This window comes from Otolemur garnettii, unplaced genomic scaffold, assembly GCF_000181295.1.
Source record: "Otolemur garnettii isolate 467f Iridium unplaced genomic scaffold, OtoGar3 scaffold00006, whole genome shotgun sequence".
Lineage (NCBI taxonomy): Eukaryota > Metazoa > Chordata > Mammalia > Primates > Galagidae > Otolemur > Otolemur garnettii.
Window position 1 is genome coordinate 22950710 of NW_003852401.1, and position 26289 is coordinate 22976998.

The following is a 26289-nucleotide window of genomic DNA, read 5'->3' on the forward strand; positions in this document are numbered from 1 at the left end:
GTGGACAGCAAAACAAGATTCTTGAAAGGGGAGCTGATTATTTCTTGATGTCGCTATTTTTTGTTTCTAAGATTTTCTTCTTCATGGGCTGGAAGACTTATTCTATCTGTTCATTTTTGTTTTTTCAAAAGGAAAAATGCCAATCTTCTTTCTCTCAAGTCAGATTAAAAGTACAACCCCCACATTGACTTGAAATGTTGATTGTCTGACTCAATGACACTTCAGTCTTCCCTGGTTCTCCTTTAAATGTGGTTGGTGAAGAAAGAGAGACATGTGTTTTTATGGCATTTTTCCTCCCCTCAGCATATGTATGAATATTTCTTGGATACGTTTATTTCTACTGAACTAAAAGTTATCAGTGCACAGGCTCTTAGCAGAGATCTGAAGTAGCTACAACTTGTGCCAGTGTCCTGCTTGTTTCAGCATGGGAAGTGACTTCCATTAATAGCACACCTCCTTGGGGGTGCTATTGTGGGTAATTGTGACAGACAAGCACGTGAGGCTTTGAGAAGACACAGCAAACTGCTGAGTTGGAGTGCCTTCTAGACCCGGAGTACTAAAGCTGTGAATAGCAAGACATCTAGGAAAGAGAAATAGCCTCCTATTCTCCAGCTTTGAGGACAATGTGCAAGGTTGATAACACCTACTTCTGCTTCCTCACCTTGCCCTGGTCTTATTTCTCCCCATTCATTCACAACCAGTGAAAATAATGTCGTCTAGGACAGTGCTTCTAAGATAGAATCCTTGTACCATGAGCGGCTGGTGATGGTCCTCATTGCCTTATGCCAATGACTCTTAGATTATTTGGCTTTCTCGTCTGGATTTCTGGAGTAGGGTTAATTTTTTTTTTTCTTGACAGGGGATTAAAATTAATTGTAGAACATGGATGATAAAAAGAAAAACAAATGGTATCAGTATCCAAAGGAGGAACAGGAGATTCTAAACATGAAGATGACTTTGGCAGAGGCTGCCCAGAATGCAGGAAGCCTCTGGAAGAGTTCAGTCTCTGGGGCTTTACCTTTAGGCACTTCTCTGAACCACGCCTTCTTTCTGATGACCAAGGAGAGAAGCTTTATTTCACCAAAGCATCAAAAGGTTGTGTGATTCATACATCACTCCAAGACACACAATCCTCAGGCAAGAAGGGGAAAATGACTGACAGTGAAATGCCTTTGTCCATTGATAAACATAACACCACCGGGAAGCTCTTATTTGGTGGCATTCCATGAAAGGAAAAAGGCTCTGGAGCACTATTAAAGGCTGGATGTGGACCGGTGGCCTGGGTGGCCAGGGCTATGGGCTAGTCACTTATTCACCCAGAGTCAGAAGAAAGAGGTTCTTATAGCAACTTTCCAGATTATCAAACAGGGGGCTAGAATGTATATATTAGGACCCATTCAGCTTAAACTTTGTTTTCTACTTATCAAACTTATACTAGATACTGAATTTCTAAAAGCAAGGTAGAAAGTTGGATTTGCTCCCAGCCCTTCCAGATGAATGAGAGATACAGAGTATAAAAGTAATGAATTAGTGTTTCCTATTGGAAGAATTGTCATTTGTGCATTCCGAGAGGAGTATATACACGTGAGTCAGTGGTACTATCTAGTGAAATTTGCCATGAATGGGGACTGAGTATTATAAGGAAATAAACTGCCTAAGTGCCTTTTTTTTCAACTTTCTTTTAAATATTGCTTGGAGATTTTCTGTTTTATTCTTAATTGAGAATTTAAGCATGCTGAAACTGCCTCACCCTTTTCTTCCCCTCATATTGCCGGAAAACATGACTTCATCTGTCTTTGGGGCCTCCCCTAAAGGATAAGCATGGATTAGTGAAGCCTTGGCAGCTATTGACTCATTGGTTATTCATTCATTCATTTGTTCATACCTTGCCCCAAACGTTTGTAATAGAGGACCTTTTATGGGAAAAGCAGCACTATGTTAGATTGCCCATGATCAGATACCCAGGGGGGTTCTTTCTGTTTACAAGGCCCTTTTTTGTATTATATGGACACATACAGGTATAACCTATAAACAACTACTATAACCTGTAGAAAACTAAAAATGTCATTAGCAAGATAAGGAGAAATTGTTCTTTGAATGTTAAAAAAAGGAAGAAATGACTTTGGACTGGAGAGACCTGGGAAAACTTCAAGGGAAAAGTGATATTGAATTGGAACCTGGAGAAAGGGCAGAATGTCTTGTAGATATGTAGAGTCTGGAGAAAAAGGGACTCCAGATGAAGCAGCGTGAGACATGAAGGGCATGAATAGGAATAAGACAGATTAAAGGGGAAAGCATTCTGGCTCTGTGTGATTCCAGCCAGGGACACAAGCTTCACAGCTGGGTAAAAAGCAGCTTGTTAAAGCTACAGGTAATGTTTGAGGGGAGTCGCTGAAGAATTTTGAATGGAGGGGATAACATTGTGCCTGGTCTAGTTAAGGAAAAACTTAAACTGACTTGAGTATAGGGTGGCTGGGGGTCCAGAAAACAAAGTGCTCTCCATTGAAATGACAACCTTCAACATTGTCCAAACACACACATTAAAGTCAGCCTTAAACTTTCTCCAATCTGTTTTAATTAAATGAAAGGAAGGAATAAAATGAGAACCACTGACTTCTGGAGTTAGTCCCTCCCCAGACTTCCTAAACTATACCATGGGCAGGAGCTGTAGTGAGAAATAAATTCAAGAGAAGACAATACCGAGCTAGTAAGATGGACGGGGGAAGTAATTACTAGATAGCTGGCTGCTTTAATTAAACCTCGAGAATACTTGAATAGAAAGAAAAATGCTACACTTGAATGGACAGGGTGGAATGTGTGTGGTCACATTAGCGCCATGAGCCTGAGTCGGAGGAATGTGTGAAGCAGGGATAAAAGTAAACACTCGTCTTGGTCTCAGTCTTCACAACCCCATCACCAGGCCCCAAAGGGCGAAGGAGGATGTTTTGTAAGTGAAATTCCATATGAATATTGCTGTTTGTCTTACAAAAGAAAAAAAAAAAAGAATCCACCCTTCAGCATAGGGTCTTGTTTTGAGATATATCCCTCAGAGGTTGCTTGAATCCACCTTTGACTATGTATGTTTACCATTTTCCAGCCAGAAAAAGAAGTTAAGATTCTTGGTGTCAGTTCTAGAGGAATAAAATGGTGTTTGTACAGATAACAATACAAAAAATACGAGATACTTGCCTTTCTGATTTCAACATTTTTTTGAGCCTCAACTCCCGGGCTTTGTCCCGGATAGCTAGGTAGTGGTACAGATTTTGGTAAGCAGGACATTTGTATTAAGTATTAACATCCCTACAAGGTTCTGAGATATTTTTTTATTGGCTTTGGTTTATAATATATCATTTGTTTTATAATACATTCTCTGGACACAGAATAATTCCAGGGGAATATTAATTCCAGAAAACTATGTTCATGTCTTGGCCCCAGACTCTAGTTCTGAGGCTGAGTGATACTGACTCAGGTATCACTCTTAACTACCATAATAGCTGCTGCTTCTTGAGTGAAAAAAAAAATCATATACAATACTGGCCATTGCCCTTAAGTAACCTCACGTAAACCTGTAATAACCTGACAGAGTTAGTGTTATCACGGCATTGTACAGAGGAGGGTTCTGAAACTTTAAGAGGTTAAAGATCTTGCCAAAGTCCCCAGAGTAGTAAGTGGCAGAGCTGATGTTTGAACTTGTATCTCTTAACCCCAAAATTCCCCATTCTTTTTCTTTTGCTGTGTTGCCACACTATGATATACAAAGAGAAGTAGTTGATGAAAGGGGAGAGGGAAATAAAGGGGGGAGGGAGAGAGAGAATTGCTCAAAAATAGATGGGAGAAAGCAGAAGAGTACGTGTTATGGAGTGTTACAGGGCTTCCATAGTAAATGTTAATGAAAAAAATAATAGAAATAACAGTTAACATTTGTTTATCATTGATCGTGTACCATGTATTGGTACAAGGCTTTGTTATTCCATGTTATCCCTAATGATAACCTTATGAATTAAGCACCGTTATTTTCCACATCATACAGAGAGAACTAGGCTAATGGGTTGTTAACCCTTTAACACTCATCTACACTTTGAATGTGACATACAGAAGTTCAAATCTAGATAGTCTGGGTCCTAAGCCCACATTTTAAGTTTTATGATCCATATTATAGACGAGCAATTATTTAAGTGGTTATTAATGGCTTGCTGTTGTTCATAGCGCAGAGACTATTTTTCATAGATAACTTGCTCCTGAGCAGAGATTTAACATCATGGTGAGTGCCAGAGGATGTTTTTATCAAAATTTCAGATGGCATTGAAGCGGCCAGCTGAGTGGTTGACTTAAATGCAACCAAGAAGAGGTTACCACCAAATAGTAATGGAGCTCTAGGAAGTTAGCTCCCCAATATGAAGAGCCATCAGAAATAAAGAGCATCACATATGAAAAAAGATCTAGGGATTTAACTTGATGAGGAGTTTTATTCATGCCACACTACAAACTCTGTGAGGATTGGCGAATTGGTAGTCTTAGGCACCACTTTCTTTCCTGGGCCCAGCATACTCTGGGGCACTTGGTAGGGTCTCAGTAAATATATACTGATTTAATTAATTAATTAATTAATACGGATTTTTAAAAGCTATTAACCACTTTGGGCTATATTAATAAAAATAGAAAGTCAACTCTACACCAAGGGATATGTTCTATTGTACTCTGTCCTGATCAGACAGCTGATCTGTAAGTTGACCACCAAGGGACTGTAACAAACTGGTCCACATATGGAGGGGGTCAGCATAAGGAACTAGGACTCTTGTACTGACACGTCCATGTGGTGCATGTCCAGTCAATGTAAGGTGGTGGTCAGTGTAGAGAGATGGTCAACTATGGAGGTTCTACTATGTTAGAATTTGGAATTCATTAGGAGTAAGTGAGGTGGTGAATGGAATAGTATATTCCATGGGAGAACAGGGACTGGCATAGTAGTAAGTGACATTTGTATGCCAAGCATGATATTAGGTGCTGTCTATATCTCACCCGATATATTAAGTTCTCAGCGCAACCAACATAGCTAATTGTTATTATCATTATTTTACAGAGGGAGAACCATACTCCAGAAAGTGAATAGACATGCCCAGTGTCACACAGTAGCTGTACTACAGTTTGTCAAACTAAAAGATCCAAGCTCTTCCTATTAAGTATCCTCTTATCTAGAAAAAAACTAAAGATGTTCAGCCTGGCAAAAAACATATTAAAGGAGGGCTTATAATGAAACTACACTGTGGCCCATTCCAGGGGTGAAAGTCTATGATACTGCAGCATTTTGAAGCTTCTCAAATATTAGAAGAAGTATAAAAGTAAACTATGAGCAGTTATATGTGGTCTAGGGGAGGAGAGGAGGGAAAAACTCCTGGGAGTGAATTTATACTTGGCAGATTACAATTCAACTTGTGTTAATGTTGTTTTCAAAGATTGGACCTATTTAGCAATGGAGAATGCTAAGTGGTAAGGAAGTGGGTTCCCTGTCATCAGAAGGATTTTTTTTTTTTTTTTTGAGACAGAATCTCACTCTGTTGCCCAGGCTAGCGTACCCTGGTATCATAGCTTACCACAACCTTGAACTCTTGTACTCAAGCGATCCTCCTGCCTCAGCCTCCCAAGTAGCTTGGCCTACAGACACCCATCACAATGCCTGGCTAATTTTTCTATTTTTAGTAGAGATGGGATCTCACTGTTGCTCAAACTGGTCTCAACCTCCCAGAGTGCTAGGATTACAGACGTGAGCCACTGCACTCAGCTTATCAAAAGGATTTAGATAAAGGCTGAATTGACAGCAGAGTATGCAGTAGTGCTATGAAGTTTGATACTATAAATTAATTAAAATGAAATAAAATTAAAAGTTTTCTTTCTCAGTGGTACTTACCCCATTTCGAGTGCTCATTAATCATGTGTGGCTAGTGACTATAACTGATTAAGTGCAAAGCTTCCTGTCATGGAAGAAATGTCAGTGGATAGTACTGCTATAGAGGTGGGGGGTGAGATTTTGGGTCCTTAGTTCCTTTTCACCGGGAAAGTCTATGTTTCTATGAAAAGTTCCCATATATCATCAGTTTTGACTGAATAGCCATGAGTTTTATTGTAGCTCTCCTGACACTGATTTTTTTAATGTATATTATTGAGATATGCCCCAGCATGTATACCCATTCTAATATTTTAGAATATCCAAATCAGCTATGGATAAAATTTTGAGCCTTTGGCATTGCTATTAACTAAATAGATCATCCCCTCTAAAGAAGCTCAGGGTGCCCAGTTGGACCTTCATATTCCCAAAGAGATTTCTTCCAGAACCGTATTTCTTAAGCCCTCACTCACATTTCTTTTCCTCTTTGCAAATTGGTCATTCCCAAAGGAAACAAATTGATAGCAGATTGTTGGAGATTAAGTACCTATGATGTGCCAAGGCCACTTCCTAAATGTCAGTGCCAGGGAATCCCCTAGGAATGGAATTCTTAGATTCAACTGAAAATTAATTGTAATTAGTATAATAGGTTAATTCATTGTAATTATTTTTAAGCCTTTCAGCAATGAGTTAATTCCCTGAGATCCACATTGCTTGAAGTATTGTAGAACAGTTGGACGAGAATGTTCTGGTAATACACCTTAACCTTCTGGGGAAAGCTCCTCCTTGTCTTTCTTTCTGGCTGAGTTTCTTCAGAAACAGCTTCAGTGGCATTTGATTTCTGGAAGATGAAGGAATCCCTACGTGGAGATACATAAACATGCATGGCCCAGATGGACTCTGCTCATTGGAGAAGAGAAAACAAAAGGCCTTTGATTGTGCCTCGTTTTCTTTGGGAGTAGGTCTGCCTTCAAACTAACAGAATGCCTTTGCTCCTAGAATTAAATGTAATAGAACTGAAAATTAAAGAATCTGGGCCTTTTCCCCTTTCCTGATTATTTCCACTTGACTCATTTAATCTTGGACAATTATTCCATCATATTTAAAATGAGAAAATGATGGGAGTAGAATTTCCCTCTCTTGTTTCAAGAGCTTATAAACATTAACAGAATAGTCCAGAAAAACAACAACAACAACAAAAGCAAACACATGCCTTGCCTTGCTTTTATGTATTAGGAAAAACCCCTTCATCATCAGGGAAGCAGCTCACATTTCTACATGCAGGAACCTTGTCAAACATTGATGGGCGATTTCACTATCAAGGTTGAAAAACTATCATTTGGAACGAACATTTCATAATGGGAGATTGTAGAAAAGCTAAGGAGCCAGTTTGTTTACTTGTACCTGGATAGATTGAGAATTTAAGCCCTAACATGGCTTATTGAAGATCAGAATCACTAACATTCAAAGACTCACATATTGGTTTCGGAGACTCATAGAGCGTCTCACGTGTGTGTGTGTCCGTGAGCCTTCTCACAGGTTCAGGGAAAGAAGGATGACGGCAAGCCTAACAGTTGCTGAGAGTTAGGTCAGGATTCAGCCTCCAACCTTTCTGACAATTGGAGCTGTCCAAATTGAAGCTCCTGAGCAAGATGAGGAGGTCGCCTCTTCCTATCAGATATCGAGCAGCAGAGTCTGAGAGCCACTTCCTGGGGCTGCTGTCAGGGATGTCCCACACAGGTGGATGTTTGGATGCAGTGACATCTGAAGCACCTTTGAATGCTGATTGTTCTTGTAAATTAGGGTTTAATTTTTAATTTAGTCTCCACAATTAAGTTTTAGGTATTATCCACAATGGTCCAGAACACCTCACTTCCATTATCCATCTAGTTACCATTCCCCGTGTGGGGGCAGAAGGGGCACAGCAGAGAAATGCACACATGCGCATCCGAGCATCCTTTTAAGTGCTGCCGGTTGCTTCTCAGCTTTTTTGAGCCAAAGTAAACTAAGTTTGGAGTGTTTGCTAAGTTGGGTGCTCCATGATTCCACTGTGAGCCAAGGACCAAGGTGCCTGTGACTTGTAAGGAAATGCTCTCTGGAGACACCCACGAGAGGATAGGTCATCTCAGCCACAACCAAGTCCCTAGGGAGCTCTGGGGCACAGCTTATATCTTAGAGTTTGTGCTGCTTAGAGGAAGAAAACTGATGTGATCACGTGTGTGTGCATGTGGGGGACAGGGTGAGTGCTAGCTGTTGGATCTGAAGTACACAGAAGTGGAGGGATGGGCACACAGTGCTTGGTGGGAGCACATTGTTAATCAGAAGTATCAGAGGGGAGCTGGACAGGGAGTGAACAGTCTCTCCACCACGTTTACCATGACATCATCTGTATCCTTGAAAATTCTACATTAGGAGGGCAAATTAAGAGATGGCCACTTGGTACGTATTATACTTCATATGTACACACACCGGTGGAGACTGTACTGTCCTTAGATAAAGAATGGTAGCTCATTCTTACAAATATAGGTGGCAGTTAGCAACTGAATGATTGACCACAGTGCTGCTACCACACTGGTAGGTGCTTTGGGATTTAAAAGCTTAAGAGGCAGTCGCCTGGATCCTCATGGGTGGACTGGACTGAGATCATCTCATTTCAGGATCAAACATCACCATGACAGGCTGGCACCTGTGGCTCAAAGAAAGAGGGCACTGGCCCCATATGCCAGAGGTGGCAGGTTCAAACCCAGCCAGGGCCAAAAACTGCAAAAAAAAAAGGAAAGTCACTATGACAATGCCCCCATCCTGAGAACCAGGGCTGCTCATCAAGGGAACAGAGATAGTGCTCTGGGACCACCATGCCCATGTTTGGGGTGCAGGGGTGAGGAATGATGAGTGCCATGCTTTACTCAGACACGCATGTCACTGACCTGGACCTTTGGCTGGGACCAAACCAGGTGACAAACCTACAGGGGAAGGTACAATGAAAACCACACAGGAGTGGTCTGCTCTGTTTTATTGCCTCAATCTCTACTTCAACAAAAACCATTTTGCCTGAAAGGTGTGGTGTCAGAACACATATGCGGGTGACAAGGATGTGGCTGGCCTTCGTTCTTTCCTTCCTAGAGCAAGATGGTAGGCTTGAATGATAGGCTTCTGGCCAGCCTGGGAAAGAAGCATAAGACAAGGGAAAGTGTGTGAGCTGGTGAGGCATGGTGTGGTCTAGTGGGTGGGGGCAGTAGGGGATGGGTTATTTCTTAAGTTTGTATTACAGAATGTCCAAGAGCCCGACTTTGGATTCTAATACACCTGAATCCTAACCTGACATTTACCAGCTGTGTAACTATAACTTTCTTCTGCAGTGGAAATCACAATCGTCTGTACTTCATACACTTGTTTTGAGGCACCTAGCTGAGCACATTTAATGGACTCAGTATTTATGAAATTAAAATGCAGCCTTTAAAGGTGTGTCGTGATGATTGTATATATCCAGTCCTTTTCCGTGCGATTCATCTGTGTGATGCCTTAAAATAAATCATCATATGGTAGTGGCTGTAAAGTACACTGTAGTAGTATCCATATTATTTGGGGTTCTCCAGAAAAACAGAACCAGTAGGAGGTATATGTATATTGTGGGGGCCGGCAAGTCGGAAATCTGTGAGGCAGGCTGGCAGACTAGAAACTTGGGCAGGACCTGATGCTGCACCCCAGAGACAGAATTTCTGCTTTTTTAGTGAAAGCTTAGTTATCTGTTCTTTAGGCCTTTCACTGATTGGATGAGGCCCATCCAGATTGTAGGGCATAATCTACATTTAAAGTCGGCTGACTGTGGATGTGAACCCCGTCTATAGAATTCCTTCACAGCAACACCTGCATGAGTGTTTGGTTGAATAACTGGGTACGAAAGCCCAGTGAAGTTGACTCATAAAACTAAGCATCACAGCATCCGCACCTCAGACTATATGGGCTCTCAGAGGAGAGAGACACCATGCCTGAGACCGTGATATAAACGGGATGGGATGAGACTGCCAGGAAGCAGAGGGTAGAGACCCTGCAAGGGTTTCCTACCACACTGAGACAACAGGCCAATGTCCTGGCTTAGGGCTGTAAGGTAAACTGTAGAGATTTCCCGTCCTCACCTTCCCTCCCATGTGACCCCACACCAGCCATCCTGGTCTCCTTGCAATTCCTTCCTTCTGGAACTGTCTTCCCCAGATATTCACTTGGCTAATTTCTCCAACTCTTCCAAGTCTTTAATGAGAGAGCTCTTCTCTCCTGAGGCCAGTTCTCCCTGCTCTCCCAGTCTCCCTGCCCTCCCTGCACTGTCTTTTTCCCGTTGCACTCACACCCTCACTGCAGTCCATTTACTGTAATTAGTTTGCTTCCTGTCTCTCCTGGTAACTCCCCTGAGGGAACCTTTGTTCTGATAACTGTTATATTTCATGCCCCTAGAATAATACCTGGCACATAGTTGAGGACTAGGAGCTGTTCATTCAGTGAATGAATGAGAAGGAGAAAGCAGGGCAGTGCTGTTCTGGAACTAAAGGTGTGGCGAGAGCAGCTGAGTTGAGTGATTCCAGGGGCACCGTTCATAGAGATTACAACATGAGTAAAGGTCTCTGGTGTCATGCACCACAGCAGTCCTTTAAAACAGATAAATTAATGATCAGTGGTCCAAATTCTACCTCTTTCTACAAAGAGCAGGAGAGGGCAAGTCCTTTGCTATCCCCTAAGGACAGGTATTAAACTGGATTGACTTTTTTAAACCTTTTTATCCTTATGAAAAAAAAATATGTCCAAATTATTTTTAAGAAGTAATCCTCATTTAACCATCTATCGTAATGAGATGTGAAGAGAGACAATCAGAGGTGTACATAGGGAGCTTAAGAATCTTCTTTGTGATAACCCATTAGTATCCCAGGCTGAGCAATTAAGTTCATGAACTCATCCTAGAAAAAGTGCTACACACCTCATTGCTGTGTATCACTGTGGTCACCTTTGAGGTACTCCCCTTTAGCAACTTAGTAATATTTAGCATGAGGTATGTAGCGCTTTTTCTAGGTTGAGTTTGAGAACTTAATTGTCTGACCTCCTACATGACCCCAGAATTAATGGTTACTTTCCACAGGAGATACACTATAAGGTACAGATGCCAAGGAGGCTTCTTACAAAATTTCCAAGATATTTTAAGATGATAGGATATAAAACATGACACAATCACCCCTAAATGGGTTTGGATTTGTTTTCCCAATATTTCCAAGTCTTTTTTCTTTTTCTTTTTTTTCTTTTTGAGACAGAGTCTTATTATGTCACCCTCGGTAGAGTGCTCTAGCGTCACATCTCACAGCAACCTCAAACTCTTGGGCTTAGGCAACTCTCTTGCCTTAACCCCCCAAGTAGCTGGGACCATAGGCACCTGCCACAACGCCTGCTATTTTTTGTTGTTGTTGTTGTTGTTGTCATTGTTGTTTAGCTGGTCCGGGCTGGGTTCTAACCCACCAGCCTCGGTGCATGTGGCTGGCACTGCAACCACTATGCTATGAGCACCGAGCCTCCAACTCTTAAATGACTAGCCCACATTCCTGGCATTTGTCTATACTTTGTCCTCTGAATGGTCTTTCCTAATACCCATTAATTAAAGGCCTAAAATCTGTTTCAGAAAGATGAAAGATGGTAAGATTTCAGATCCTACATTAAAGAATGCTAGTATTTTATAATTCCCTGTTTCCATAATATTTTTCCTCTTTCCATAACCAGAAAAATCATAGTTCCTCTCATCAAAATTGTGAGAGGCCAGTGATTCTGAAAGTGAGGGATTCCCATACGAATAGCATCAATATCTCCACTGTGAAGTACACCGGGGACCTAGGGAGTCAGGCACTCTAGGGTGGATCCCTGCAGGTGCATGCCCAATTAGGAGACCCTACCACCACTCAAAAATTTCCCTCTGTCTTCTTCATGTATCCTTAGCAGCTAATAAGACATTAAAATAAGCATCACATAATCATTTTATGTGAATAGTTGGCCTTCTTATTCCAAATATAAAACCATATCATAATATATTGGAAGGCAACCCTCCCAGAAGATTCTTCTTGGGCATCCTTTCTCACCCATTAGATAACTTCTGTACTAGAGGATGTTTAAAAACCTTAAAAGATCAGGAAGGCCCTTTCCTGCTCTAATGATCCATGGGGTTACTGGAACTTGACATATCATTACCATATTACTATGCATACCATTACTAGGCAATATCATTACCATATTACTCCTCCTCTGGAAATTTTGCATACAGTCAAAATTTAGGCTTGTTCCATTTAGGTATTGTCTAAAACCATGCCTAATTTCAGAGAAATCCAAGTTAATTCTCACCACAAAGTTGTATAGAATCACACTCTTGGGAAAGATGAGTACTTACTGACGCTGAAGAAAAATTATTTGCCTTTGGTGCCTGAAGTAACCATGGCCGTGAAATTCCTTGGAAATACTCCTTGGTACTGATAACTATAAAACCCTAGACTATGTGGTAATAGAAAGCAGAAAAGCACTCATGTTTGCCCTGAGTAGAACATGTGGACCCCAGATCATATTTTAATGATGGCTGATAAATTAGAAGTGATCACCAGAACTCATTCTAAGCCTTAATTTTTTTCTAGTTTTTCTTATGTAGCATGTATTAGATTAGTACCAAAATAACAAACATAACTTCTAAAGACCCCAAGAGGGTTAGACATTAACACAGATGGCCTTGGTCAGAGATGCCAATTGCCAGAGCTGAAGAAATTACAGTGAAAGTATGTCTCACTTACTACATGTTAAATGTTCCTTCCCTTAGTCCCTTAGTCCTTGGACTAAGACCTGGACATATATTTATATCTTCCTGAAACTTTTGAGATCCAAGAAATACTTCTTTTTAAACAGGAACTTATTCATTGTGTGTTTCTGTTTCTCTCTGATGAGAACGTGGTCATTGTCAGTAGTGTGCTGGGAATTTTAGCAACCAGCTTTCCAGACGAAAAAAAATCCCAGTTTGTAGCATTTGCCAATTTCCATGGTGTAAATATTTTCATCGTAACCAGTTTCATGCTATCAGACATTATTGTATAGAAAGTTTGGAAAAGCTATGCACAGTTGGCACTGTCAGATTAGTATAAGCCAGCTCTAGTACATCATTAGAATGTAGAAAATTTGGAAAGCAGAGGAAAGCATTTTTGAAAAGGGAAGGAAATTTATCATATTGCTATTGAGAACAAAGTAAGTTGTAATATTGAGTTACATTACCTTATGATGCTTTGTGTGTTTGTATATAATTGTTATCATTTTCTGTATATAATTTGGGGGTTTGCTTTTACATTCATGAAGATCACTTCAATAGTTATATAACATGCCATCAAATTGATGTGAGATCAGTTGTTAGCGCTAAGTGTGGACATTTAAGGCATTTAAGTAATATCCTGATATGGTATTTCTATAAATAATAGTCCACGTGTGTGCGTGTATGAGCCTGTGTGTGCATGCGTGTGTGTATGTGTAGGTATGAATCTTCCTTAACATTTCTGGCTATTTTCTCAAGACCGATTGTAGAATCACAATATTTCAGTGGTGGATCTTGAAAAATATTCCCAAATGACATCTAGAACATTTGAACCAATATACGTTCCTACCAACAGTGTCTTAATTTTCCCTCCCTCATTACATCTTCACTGCTACTACTTTTTAAAAGTTGTTGATTATTTGCTAAGTGTTAAGAAAGGAGTTTTACCATTGCACTTTTCTGGGAGTGTGCTCAGCATTTTTCATGTTTACTGCCATTTCTCTCTCTCCTTTTTAACAGTTTCTGTTCATGTCAAGGCTTTATCCATCCCCACCCCCATCTCTGGTTTCGCCCCTGGGCTCTCTCTGCTCCAGCCTTGCTGCCTCTGATCATCCAGGCACACCTTGGGGCAGCAAGTTCCCCTCCACAGGTCTGCAGGGCCTGTTCCCCACTTCTTCCAAGGCTTCTTACAAGTGCCATCTCCAAGATGTTTTCTCCGATGCTCTATCTAAAGTTGCAACCTTCATTCCTTACTCATGTCTCTTTCCTCTGCATCACTTTTCTTTGTAGCATTTATCTCCATCTGATGCTGTGTATATTTTATTGTTCATCTTCTGCTTCCCCACCTACAATCTAAGTTCTATAAAGAACAGTATTTTTAGGATCTAGAGGAGTGTGTGACCCTCAGTACACATGTTTTGAATGAGTAAAGTATACTCCATCCCTGTATCTAGAGGTTGAGTGTTATCTTGATAAAAATCAATGTATACACTCTCATTAAATATGCAGATGAAAACCATTTGTGATGCTTTTAACAAATGTATCTCTATATTGTTTGCAAGCTATTACGTTTTTGTGCAAGCAGACGGTTTTGTCACTAAATCTTCTATTGTGATTCTTTTCCTATTTGAATTAAACACACACAATTCTTAAAGAGATCAGATACCCTTTCACCTACACTTTATTCTAACATTTTTATGATTTGATTTTTATGTGTAACTCCTTAATGTATAAAGAATTTTATTATCTGTGATAAATGAAGATCTGAATTGTTTTATTTTCATGTAACTTACTGTTGGCAAGTAAGTTGGGTTTTCGTTGCTGTTAATGACATTGGCTTTTCTTTTCATTGTGGTCTGTAATATTTTAAAATTTAACTTGAGCATTTTCCTTTCATGTAAAAATCTATAGGAGTGTAATCTCAATGGACATTTCCCAATTATCTCTGGGATATTTTTCATGACAGTAGATCTGTATTTTAAAAGTACTTTTCAGTATAGACTGAGTCTACTTGAATTTGTTTTTGTTATCACTACAAGTTCTGATAAGATACAGAGCAAATAAAAGGAAGTATAATAGGAAGTTGAGTTCCCAGAAGCGGAAATATCAAGGACTGATGTCAAATCCGCCTTTAGCCACATTTTTCCTGAGGCACCTGCCAGGTGTTACCAGGATCAGAGAAGTGACCTTTTTATTAAGGTCACTGTGTCTTGCCCTTCCTGCTGCTTGATAAATGTTTGTGGGTTGCGTTGCATCAAATCTTAGCGCGTGGTGCGTTTTCAGGAAAGTATTCCAAGGACCAGCTTTCCTTATGGATCTCTCTTCTATTTTCTCCTTCTCTTAGCTGCGGTCCAGCACAGAGCTCCATCCAGACCTGCTCACAGATTGCCTCACGGTGCAGCCCCTGCAGCCAGCCTCTTCCCCGAGAGATGCTGCTGCCGAAGGGGCTGTGGGATGCTCCCCTGGGCCCGGGCCTGACCTCTACCCAGGTAAAGACATGCAAGGCAGAGCCAGACATAGTGACCCTTCTTCGGGCCTTTCAGGCTAGTGCAAGGGAGTGCTCACAGGAACAAAAATCCTCCTATGATCATCTGTATTTTGCTTTATCAATGGGCTACAAATTGTTCTCCACCCCTTCTGATTCCTGAGCTGAGTCTGGTGACAGACAGACACTTTTTTCTTATAAAGAAACAAAGCAAATAATGCATTGGCTTTTTTAGTTCGGGCTCCTGCCATGAAGTTCAATGCACTCAACCCTCTCAGGTATCTTAAATGTACTAACTTGATTTAGACTCAAAGGAAATACTTTCCCCTTGAGCAGGTAACATGCTGTGTGTAGATTTCTTAATGAAATGGTCATTGCCATCTGTGTCTTTTAGAAGGGAGCCCCAGGTCTCTGAGAAAATTTTCACATCAGTAAACCAACTTGTAAAAACGTTCATTCATGTTAGCCAACCACTGGGGGAGGGGAGATGGGATGGCACTCCCAGACCACCCTCCTTTGCCTGGATTTGAATATCAGATGACTCTATATTTGGGAAGTTACATGTGTGTAGTAAAAAATAAGAAAGGATCATTATGCAATAAGAAAGTTACTTTTCTTTCACATTCTCTTGCCTGGATTCTTGTGTATTTTCTACTATCATGGTGAAGTACTCATGCAAATATAATTAATTATCATCCTTACATATGGAAAATTCTTACTCTGATGCTGTGAATATGAGAACAAAAATTTCACCAGGTCCACGTTTTTGACAATGGAATTGTCTATTTTCTACGGGTTGCAAATCCCACTCTCACCCTCATCTGATTCCAGAGCCAGGTTTAGCAGCTATTTTTTTCTTTTGAAACATGCTTATAAGCTATTAAGAATTAAAGATTTACAGATGCCTTATGATGGGATAGGAGAAAGACATGCTTGTATCATTTAAAAACTTAACAGTTATCAGCTGATCCAGATGCAAGTGGACAAGGCATTAGTTAAGTATTACAAGAGTGCCAGTCATTAAGACATCCTTAATGAAGGGCCAGTGTCAATAGACCTTTATCAGTTGCCTTGGGTACTTACTTTGAGAGACAACATAGCCTCTGCCTTTTGAGGCCCAGGGAAATGAGATTAAACCTTATTTGAAGGGCTGATCAATTTTACAGAGTTCTCAGGTAACAGGTGTATATACACAGATCATATAAGCCAATGTAACAGTGGGCAACACATACATAAATATTTTGTACTAAATATATACTTGGAAACGTAGGACTGGCTTTGTTTGTATACATGTCTGTTTGATTTGTCAGATATTTGACATATGAACATTTATTCCAGCTCATGAAATCAATAATCAGTTGAAAATAGCCTATAAAGCATTCTTCTACCTCTTTAGTTCATAAATCTATGATTTAATTGAAGACCTGAAACCCAACAGTTAAAGGTCAAAGCTAACCAGAAATAACTGAAAAATGTCCTGGCATTAATAGTTTCTAGTGGTAGCTTAACCTTGCTGTATTTCATCCTCTTGGAAGTTGGTTTGGGAAGCACTGATATCTCTATCTGTGGAAAATGTTAATACCTTTGCTATGTGTACCATACAGTATATGACTCATGTTCCAAATTATCACTTCTGTTTTGGTGTTTTGTATGTTTGGTATTTTTGGATGTTCTTAAAGTTTTAGAGATTTAAATTGTTAAGGGTTTAATTTGAAATGGTTTTGTCATTCCAAGTAGATGTTCATTTTTTGTTCATGACACTTTTCTATACTTGTTCCTCAAAAAGATTTTGAGCTCTTGGATTTGAATCTCCAGCTGTGGTGGGTGAATCACCATAGCAGGTAAGGAAACCTAAGTTGCCATCGCCACTGAGAGAGCATTTTCAGGTTGACCTCCCTTCTCTGTGACTCTGACAACATTTGAAGCAGGTAGATGGCCATTTTGCTCAACTTAGTTCCTAGTTGGAAGTGGAAAGTTTATTTTCTCTACTTCTTTGCTTATTGCTTATTTCTCTTTCCCATAGGTCCTAGTTTACTTTTGAAGTTCTTGCCTTTTTTAAAAAATAGATTATGCGTGCCTTTTATTTTGCTGGGTAGGTAACAAACCTAGATACAGAAACAGGCAGGAAGAAAAATTACAAAACAAAAATTATAAGCCTTCCCTTTAAAGTTCTAGAAATGCAGTTGTCAAGAGTACATATTCACACCAGCTGCAGACTTGCACTATGGATCTAAGGAAAGAAGCCAAACTGTAAAAACTGGCAAAAGTGCAAAAGGAAACTTTAACAATTAGTTAAATGTAAAATCATAAGTGTTAAGGCAATTTGACAAAGATTAAACTTGGCTAAATGGCAAAAGTACTTGGAGTTATTCCCTTTACCATCTATTATACAATATCAAGGAAATATTTGTTTAATGATTGTCAGGCACTTATACCTCTAAGTGCTAACAAGTTAATTTATCACAAAAATATTTTGATGGAAACCCATTGAATATTTACAGGCATAGGATAGGAGGCAGTTAACATTGGCATTAAACATCGTGATCTTTCAGAAGCCATGGCCATTGAGGACTAAAGGTCTGATGAAGTCATGGTTTTGCAATAGAAATTTTTAGATGATAAGTTCTGTGATTCCAAGAGAAGGATGGTTTGCACAGCATTAAGATGAAAAAGGAAGGTGGCAGTTCTGGCACATAGAAGTCTCACAAGTCTCCTGAAATGTTGGCTTCCCTTATAGAAACAAACTTCTCAGGTTGGTAAGACAGAGCTTGATTGGAAAGGATGGCCCGAAAAGACTTTAATATCTGTGGAAGAACACGGCATCCCAGGTTAAAGCAGCTAGATATCACTTGAGGCTGCACTGAGGATGATTTTAAATTGATGTGTTTACTTGTCTACTACTCTGAAAATCCAGGGCACAAGGCCTGCTCCTGAGCTAACCTGAGGGCAAGCTTCAAGGATGGTTCACTTAAATTTTCTGCCCTTTTCTTCAGTGGAGCTACGCTTGAGGTAGATAAAACTGCAGAGAAGCCTGTAAATTAAGGTGATGTATTGGTTAATTGGAGAGAGACTATTTTATAGATAGTAGATTGAGGCGTGAATGTCCCTTTCAAGGCTTAGTACTTGTATAGATCTTCTGGTTTGCTCGGATGATGAACTGATGAAGCATAGAAGCCTGTGATTTAGTGAGTCAGTCTGCAACACCAAGAACAGCTTGGACCAGTGCCTGGTCTTGGCAGGGGGTCCAGTTACTAACAAAGAATGCTTTAGAAGATGTTCTCTCCCATGGGTGATCGTAAAAATTATGGTTGCCTCCAAATCGAAGCTGTACTATGGATTAAGTAAAACATGACCTTAGCAAATGATGTAAGCCGTGAAGACATCATGGAGGCCATTGTGGTTGAGATGGTTGAGTCCCACAGAAACCAGCCATCAGGGAAGAGTTAATGCAGCTGAAACAAGAGAAATCTGTGAGAATAAGGCTATTTTATCAGTACCACTTCTATTGGATTATAAAATAATTATATGTTTAGACCTTACAAGTCCTGTTGAATTATCTAAATTTAGAACATAACCTTAGATTTTTCAGGAAAAATAATTATTTTTATTTATTTATTTTTTGAGACAGAGTCTCATTTTGTCGCCCTCAGTAGAGTACTATGGCATCACAGCTCACAGCAACCTCAAACTCTTGCACTTAAGCAATTCTCCTGCCTCAGTCTCCCAAGTAGCTGAAACTACAGATACCCAAAGCACCCAGCTATTTTTTTTTTGTTGTAGTTGTTATTGTTGTTTAGTTGGCCCTGGCCAGGCTTGAACCTGCCAGCCTTGGTGCATGTGGCTGGCGCCATAATCATTGTGCTACAGGCGCTGAGCCACAATACCATTACCTTTTGTAATAAATTGCACCATATTAAATCTATACAAGTTTTAACATGTTTAACTGTGAAACAGTTAATGTCTCATTTCAATGTACTTTTATGGTACATGTTTTAATACATTTTTCTATATTCTTAAGTTGAGTATATTTGCTGCCATGGGACAGCTTTCAGACTTGTAAGTGCTAGAAATAATTTTCTATAAAAATGCCTCATATAGTCTGTTCTCAAAAAGTGGTTGTTAATTTAGAGACTTTATTAGAGGGTTCTAAATTGATACACAAATTTCCCGGTGGGTTAAACTTTATAGGGGAGTTGTGAAGATTAAACAACACGATCTATATAAAATACTTTAAAAAGACAGAACAGTATAAAATGCATAGTTTTTATTTGCATTAACTTCAGAAGCACTGCTTTGCTTGGAATTCATGAAGGTGAAAAAGCAAAAGAACAACTTTAAAATGGGTAGTGGACTGCAGAAAACAGAGATTCAGGGCACAAAAGGGATGTAAATGGAAACATCTGGCAATAACCTCTTCATGACATTTCTTTTGAGGTTGCCTTGACACACTGTCAAAATCTTATATTGGTTTTTGGCATCTATGGTTTATCCACCAAGTTGGATTGGAGATTCGGGGTGGGGTAAGAGCCAGCCTCGTGCTTCTCTGTTGCAGGCTCTGATAGCTTTGACCTAACAAATGAGCCCTCCCTAGTTGAGCCAGTCCTTCAGAGTGCATAAAATCACTTGGAAGGCTTGTGAAAGTACAGTTTTCTAGGCACCCCCACATCTAGAGTTTTTGATTCCATAGGTCTGAGTAAGTCCCCCAAATTTGCAATTCTGCCAGTTGTTTCCAACAAGTCCCAGGTGATAAGAGGTGCTGCTGGTCTAGGGACCACACTCTTGAAAACCCTTGCTCTGGATGATGAAATGTGGGAAAGTAACTTCTAGAAAAATACTATATAATCTGAATTTTGGCTGGGGGGGTTGGCAGACTAAGAATTGTGCTGTGGTCTGTTTAGACATATTTTGTTTGTCAACCCCTACCAGTGTTATAATGGCACTGCCTCTATTTTGATTAAGAGTGAGATCGTATAACCACCCATCTAAAAAAAGTTAAAATTCCGATTCCCAGCCAGCACAGGGCACATTTGCATGTATGTAGCTAATGTTAATGCCTATATATGTTTGCAAGCTTGCTTAATTTGGTGCTTTAATTTTCCGTATCCACTTCCCCTTGTATTCATGTTAGTTTTTCACGCAAGACTAAGCTGAATTACTCAGCTTTATAACATGCACAAGTTTTTGCTGTAAAAATATTTTTGTGGGTGAGTATAAACAATTCCATACCTCACTGAGGAGGAGAAAGAAATAGTGAGGCTGGGCAACTGTAGCTCTATTCTTATTGGGAAAGTCTTGGTTGTCTTTATACTATGATTTCTCCTTTTCCTCATTGAATATTATTTTCCCAGAACTCAAATGAGGTATGAAAATGGAAGATTGGATCTACTTTAAGGTGCACCCCAAGTAGGTCTTAAAGGATGGATGGTAAGCCAGAGAATTGAGGGTAGAATTTCTGGAATGAGAAGCTAATCCTTCTTGTGGTTAGGAGGTTACAGGTTAAACTTCTGAGTCCCGAGTTCTGAATTTCTGCTTCAACTAAATTTACCTTCTAAGGAAAGAAAGAAATAAGTAGTTATATCTCTTTCATGTGAAGAATAAAGAAAAAAGAAACTGGATAGTCTCCAGGCGTTCATAGTCATAGTTAAAGTTCTCTTTTTACACTTGTGTGGGTACTAAAAATAAGTGTTATGAATGGCAGAAGACTCTAAAGTGAAGGACATTAATGAATTAACTTGGATATTATTTGTCATATCTTACAGTCATAAGAGAGCATATTGTAGGCACTGAATAAAGAGTGTCTTGGAATTTTACTCATTCCCTACACCCAGCAGCACTGTCTCAGAAGGCTGGCTTTAGAGTGCTGTCCTTGCTATTGTCAGAGCTGAGCACATGCCCTGGCCGTGACCGGCACCATCATAGTTCTGCCTTGACAGCAGGCATTGATTCCTCCGAAGTTACCGCTGCCTCCTTGGAGTCTTCGTTTTCTTCCCTGAGTTTCAAGGCTGCTTTTACCTCACTTCCAGGACTCCTTGTTTCTGGCTGTGACCTGAGCGTGCACCTGCAGCTGCAGTCCTATTTTCTTCTAATAAATTTAGCTGCTCACATCTGCTTTTGCTCTGACTGTCCATCGGCTTTGGATTTTGAAGTTGAGTCTTACCCTACAGTTTCTATTAATACCTAGCAACATCCCAACTAGTCAGGGGTTTGTAAACTTCCCTGGAACCCTTTCCCTGGGGGTGTAGAGAAAGTTCTTATTTCCACTTTCTTGGGAGTGAGCAGCTACAGAAAGTGAACTCTGTGGTATCCAAAGAAAAAGAGAGAAATCTCATCAGTGTGCATAGGAATTTGCTCCTCAAGCTGGTTCACAGGGGTGCTTATCAAGCATTTCTGAGAAATGGGTCTACTTCATGAAAAATGTAAGGCGTCAGCTGCCCTGGAAAGTTTTGTAATTACGAGAGTGGTGATCTAGGATCTGTGGTTCTAAAGCATAGGAAGTTTGGGGTTACATCTATATGAAAGAAAAGGATGGGCAGTACACTGTATTTTTCTTTCCTAAATTATATTACTAACCACTTCTATACAATCCATCTGATCATCTGTGTAGCCCGTCTATGCCCAAATGTATTTATGAGTGAAAATGTTACTTCTTACTCTTCTAACTCAAATTTTTTTCTTACTGAGATTAGTTGTTGGATTAAATGACATTAGAAGTTATTAAAACATAGTCAGTATTCAGCGTCTGTTATAGTGATTATCGCTTTTATCCAAATACTAGAAAAATACATGTTATAGTTTTATAAAGCAGATAAGGAACAGGTGCCAAAACTTACCCACAACCCTCATTTTTTTTTCTTCCAGGGAATGAGAAGAAATGTAAACCTAAACAAATTGGGAGCTTAATCAGCATCATTCAGTAGAAAAGAAGAAAACTGAAATATATTTCTTTACATTTTGTATTCCAGTATTTTTCCGATAGTTCACCTGACATTGTTTAATTAAAGAAATCTACTGTAGGTCTCTAAAGAAAAACACATCAGAACCAGAAAGCTATCACTTGGGTGGCAATGCTCCCAAACGCATGATGTCAACATTGTGTTTTGATGCTTACTAGGGGTGGGGTCTTTCAAAATAGTGTGGGGTTTTTTGTTTTGTTTTGTTTTTATTTTTTAGAGACAAATGCACTGTGGCAGAAAGAACATGGAGCTAGATCTAAACTCCAATCCTGGCTCTCCACTTCCTAGATGTTGAGTTTGAGGAAATGACTTTTCTTTTTCTTTATATCTACCACGGTGTGCCAGTGGTAACAATACTCCGTAGCACTGTTGTGAGAATTACAGCATAGGAGTTCAGGGCACTCCCTGCCTATTGGGAGATGCTCAGTCAATGCATCCTTCTTTTCTTCCTTCCTCTCCGCTTCAGTGAACTACTTGTGAACAAAGTTGATGTCTACAACGGAGAACTAGGACCATCCCTTACATACTCCGTGCTACCCCTTGGGGTTCAGCAATAGATGTCCTGTAATAAACAGGTCCTTCTAAGAAGAATTCAGATTAAGATGAGGACTTGGAATCTCCATACTCTAAGACCCATTTTCACACCTGTACATTACATTTTGTTCCTGTTGCCGTAAAGAGTACAGGCATGCAGAGACAGCTTATGCAGAGTGCCAGTGTGCCTGTTTGAAAAATGAATTTAATGAACAGTGAATTTGTGAAGGTGAGGCAGGTGGAGGAAAGAAGGAAACGGATCGATGGAGGCCACGCTGCCATTTTGCACGGTCATTGTTTCGGCATTGCTGAGTTACGCAGCCTTGATCTCCCCATGTCATTTTGGAACAGACTCTCCCAGGCTATGCCATTTATCTTAAAATATAACGTATTCCAAGGTGTCTAGAAAACTGTTCTTAACTATTTCCTTACCTCAAATTTAGTTTCCACATTTTGAAAATGGTTCCCTGGTCTTTTCCTGAGGGTTCTTAGTAGTTAACCTGCAACGGACAATTTATTACACCAAGGATCAACAAACTATGGCCCAGAGTCCAAATCTGGACTAACTGCTATTTCTGAGTGGCTTGAGAATAAGGCTGGTTTTCATATTTTTAAGTGTAAACATGTAGAAAGGTTATTCATCTTTAGGTAATAACATGTTTGAAGAACGTACACGTTGCTTCTTGCCTGCAAAAACCTAACATCTTTACTATCTGGCTCTTTAAAGACGGTTTGCTGATCCCTGCTTTACACTTCCATCTGGAACATTCATCAAAATGACTGAGTGAAATCAAGGCAGCCATAAAGTGAATTAATTAAAATTAATTAAAGAAGGGAATGTATACAAGACAGTTTAGGACTATGTAATACGTACAGGTTTTGTTGATGCCCATAACATTTTATATTTAGAAAATACTTTTAGCAGTCTTCAAGCCCATGGATTTTCAGAGATTTTTATAAGGATAAATATTTAAAACACATGATATTGAAGCTGTTTGCATTAAAAGGATCTGGATTATTTGTACTACCCAATGCTTGTAGTCCTCCCTGGTATTCTATGGGACCCCCTAACTAGTGGCCCTCAAATGGAATAATTACTGATTAAAATCATCAGATTGCAAGGAGACATCTGTAGAGCTAACACAGCCCGTGGTGGGTGGGTGTACACTGTGGGTGATGTGGCTCCTTATAGGAAGAAGCTGCCAGAAGACAGGCAGCTTCTAGTTATCATGAACCAAAGACTGACAGATCAGAGAGATGGTCCTGGTTTTATTCTGCACAATGTTTGTTTTTTCTAAAAAGAGAAGTATTTCAGGGTGGCACCTGTGGCTCAAAGGAGTAGGGCGCTGGCCACATATGCCAAGGGTGGCAAGTTCAAGCCCAGCCCTCGCCAAAAAAAAATAATAATAACAATAATAATAATAAATTTAAAAAGAGAGAGAAGTATTTCAAATACTTGGATATCAAGGATTATGCTTTCTAAAATCTAAGTCATAATCATATAAATTAATGCCTATCAGTAGCACCAAAAAATTAAAATATTGAACTCTGGGGACCCATTTGGTCACATTCTAACAGGAGTGATGCTTGCTTCCTCAAAATACATTTTTTGCATTTTTTCAAACAAGGATGTTTGAAACTGACACCACTAAATATTGAATTCTCCATTCCACAGGTAGAGAAGAGCCTTTAAATAAAAACTGCGTGAAAAGGGCTGTGCATGGACATAAATTCATAATAGCATCACGTAATTTATCAGCATCTATCTTGAGAGTAAACTAGGAGGTAGCACTTAAGTGCCCAAAGGCAAAATGAAAGAGTGTGGTCAGAGTGTGAAAAAGGAGGAAAAGGTTCTCCAGAGTCACAACACAACCCGCTTCATGCTTCACAGCTTTGCCTGCAGGCTGGCGATAATTGCAGACTTTGCTTCCTCAGTATCCCATAATCCCCCCAAAAGGGCTGCTGTTACTCTGCTTTATAGATCTAGGAAAAGGAGAAGTTCCCCTGAGAGAGTTCAAACAGAGTCAATAGTTCAGCCCTTGATTTTGGCTGGAATGATATTGCATTAAGAATTAGATTGGCTGTCTGTGCTGAAAATATGTTTCCAAGAAACCGTCACTGTGAAGTGTTTTCAGGAGTCATTGAAGATGGAGGGGATGGGGTTGTCCTAGAAGGGTCCACAGGGAAGGTGCACCCTTTGTGGTCAACATGGTACAGGTAGAAGATAGCAAAGAGATGAATAATGAGGAATCAGCGAACCCAGTATTTTTTTTTATTAAAACTATTTTTGTGGCTAAGTAAGACTTTATTTCCAAAGAAAGTGATAAGGAGCCTTCCTGGGAGAGCTTCCAGAAATAGTTGGCCTTGCCTGAGCCATCTTTCTTTTTCTGCCTTCCCACTGTGCCCCAAATGGGGGTTGGTATAACGCACAGCCCAGGAGGAAATGGATTTCCCACAGGGAATTCTGACTCTTTGGCTTATTCAAATTATTTTACTGACTTTCTATGTCATGAGCTCTTTTAGGGTGAGTAGGTAGGCAGGTTGAGAGGAGGAGGGAGGAACCGTAAGGGATGAGATCCCAGGTTAGACACGCCATGCCTTGTCTGGAACAATCCAAGAGTGTTCCATGAAATTTTGGTCCCAGAGAAGTTGAAAGAGCTGCCAAATGATGCCATTCTACTTGTAACAGAATGTCTTTGTCCTGAAATGCAGATGTTTCAGGAGCGTTTCCTAACCTGAAATTAGTTACACCTGGTATTTCAGAATGTTTGATGGTAACCGTTGGCATTTACGTGAATGACAGCAGCCATTATCTTCTGGTTGTATTGCAGTGTCTTCCAGAGGGGCGTGTAAGTGCGTATCCTTTTCCAAACACTAATAACTTCTTCCCTGGGTATAAATCCAGCTGCATGATGTGGAAACGTAATGTAATTGGGTAGCCTACACAGAAGTTTGGAGCTCGTGGGGGAGTATCTATTTGTAAGAGAACCCTGAATATTCATGTAACTGTCCAGACATCAATAAATTCTCATTTTAGCTTATTTATTTCTGTTCCCCAGTGAACAGCAGCACTCTTAAGCTCAGAGTTAATAGGCATGTTCTTCAGAGCTGTGTCCTTGCTTACCTTAATAGAATGTCTCCCTAACACATTTGTTTATCCGTTGCCAGGTAGCTCTCCCATCAGGTGACACAAGTGTGTTTTCTTTGTCTTAGTGCACTGGAGACAGTTGCCATTGTTTGCCATCAATTAGCTTGGGGTAGCATGTCAGGGGTGTGCGGGTGGGTGTCATTTTAGTCTGACAGCCACCCGATCGGTTGAGAAGGGATTGTTTCATTATCCTCTCATCAGGGCTGGTGGATAATGATACTCTACACTGCAAAGTGGGAAGGAAAAAAAAGACAGGCAGAAAGAATAGGTTTTTAGGGATTGGTGATGTTAAAATTATTCATGCCGCAAGGAGCAGGGAGAGATTAGAGGGGTGACTGTGCAGACCCTTATGAAGCTACTTTTTCCTAATACAGGTGGAATGTGGAATGATGCCTGTCCTGATAGGGAGGGGACGGAAAGGGGGGAAGTGCTCAGACATTACCAGGTAAGAAAAGGAACAACTAGCCCCTTCTACTCATA

At 40.0% G+C, this 26289-nt stretch overlaps 1 protein-coding gene across 1 annotated transcript in view; it reads left to right on the forward strand.

Annotated features, from left to right (window-relative positions):
* Positions 1-26289, forward strand: part of GLIS3 (GLIS family zinc finger 3) — a 448158-nt gene that overhangs the window by 367373 nt on the left and 54496 nt on the right. The window contains exon 7 of the mRNA XM_012813159.2: positions 15034-15178. Within this exon, the coding sequence (XP_012668613.1) occupies positions 15034-15178 (145 nt within the window). The remainder of the gene's footprint in view (positions 1-15033; positions 15179-26289) is intronic.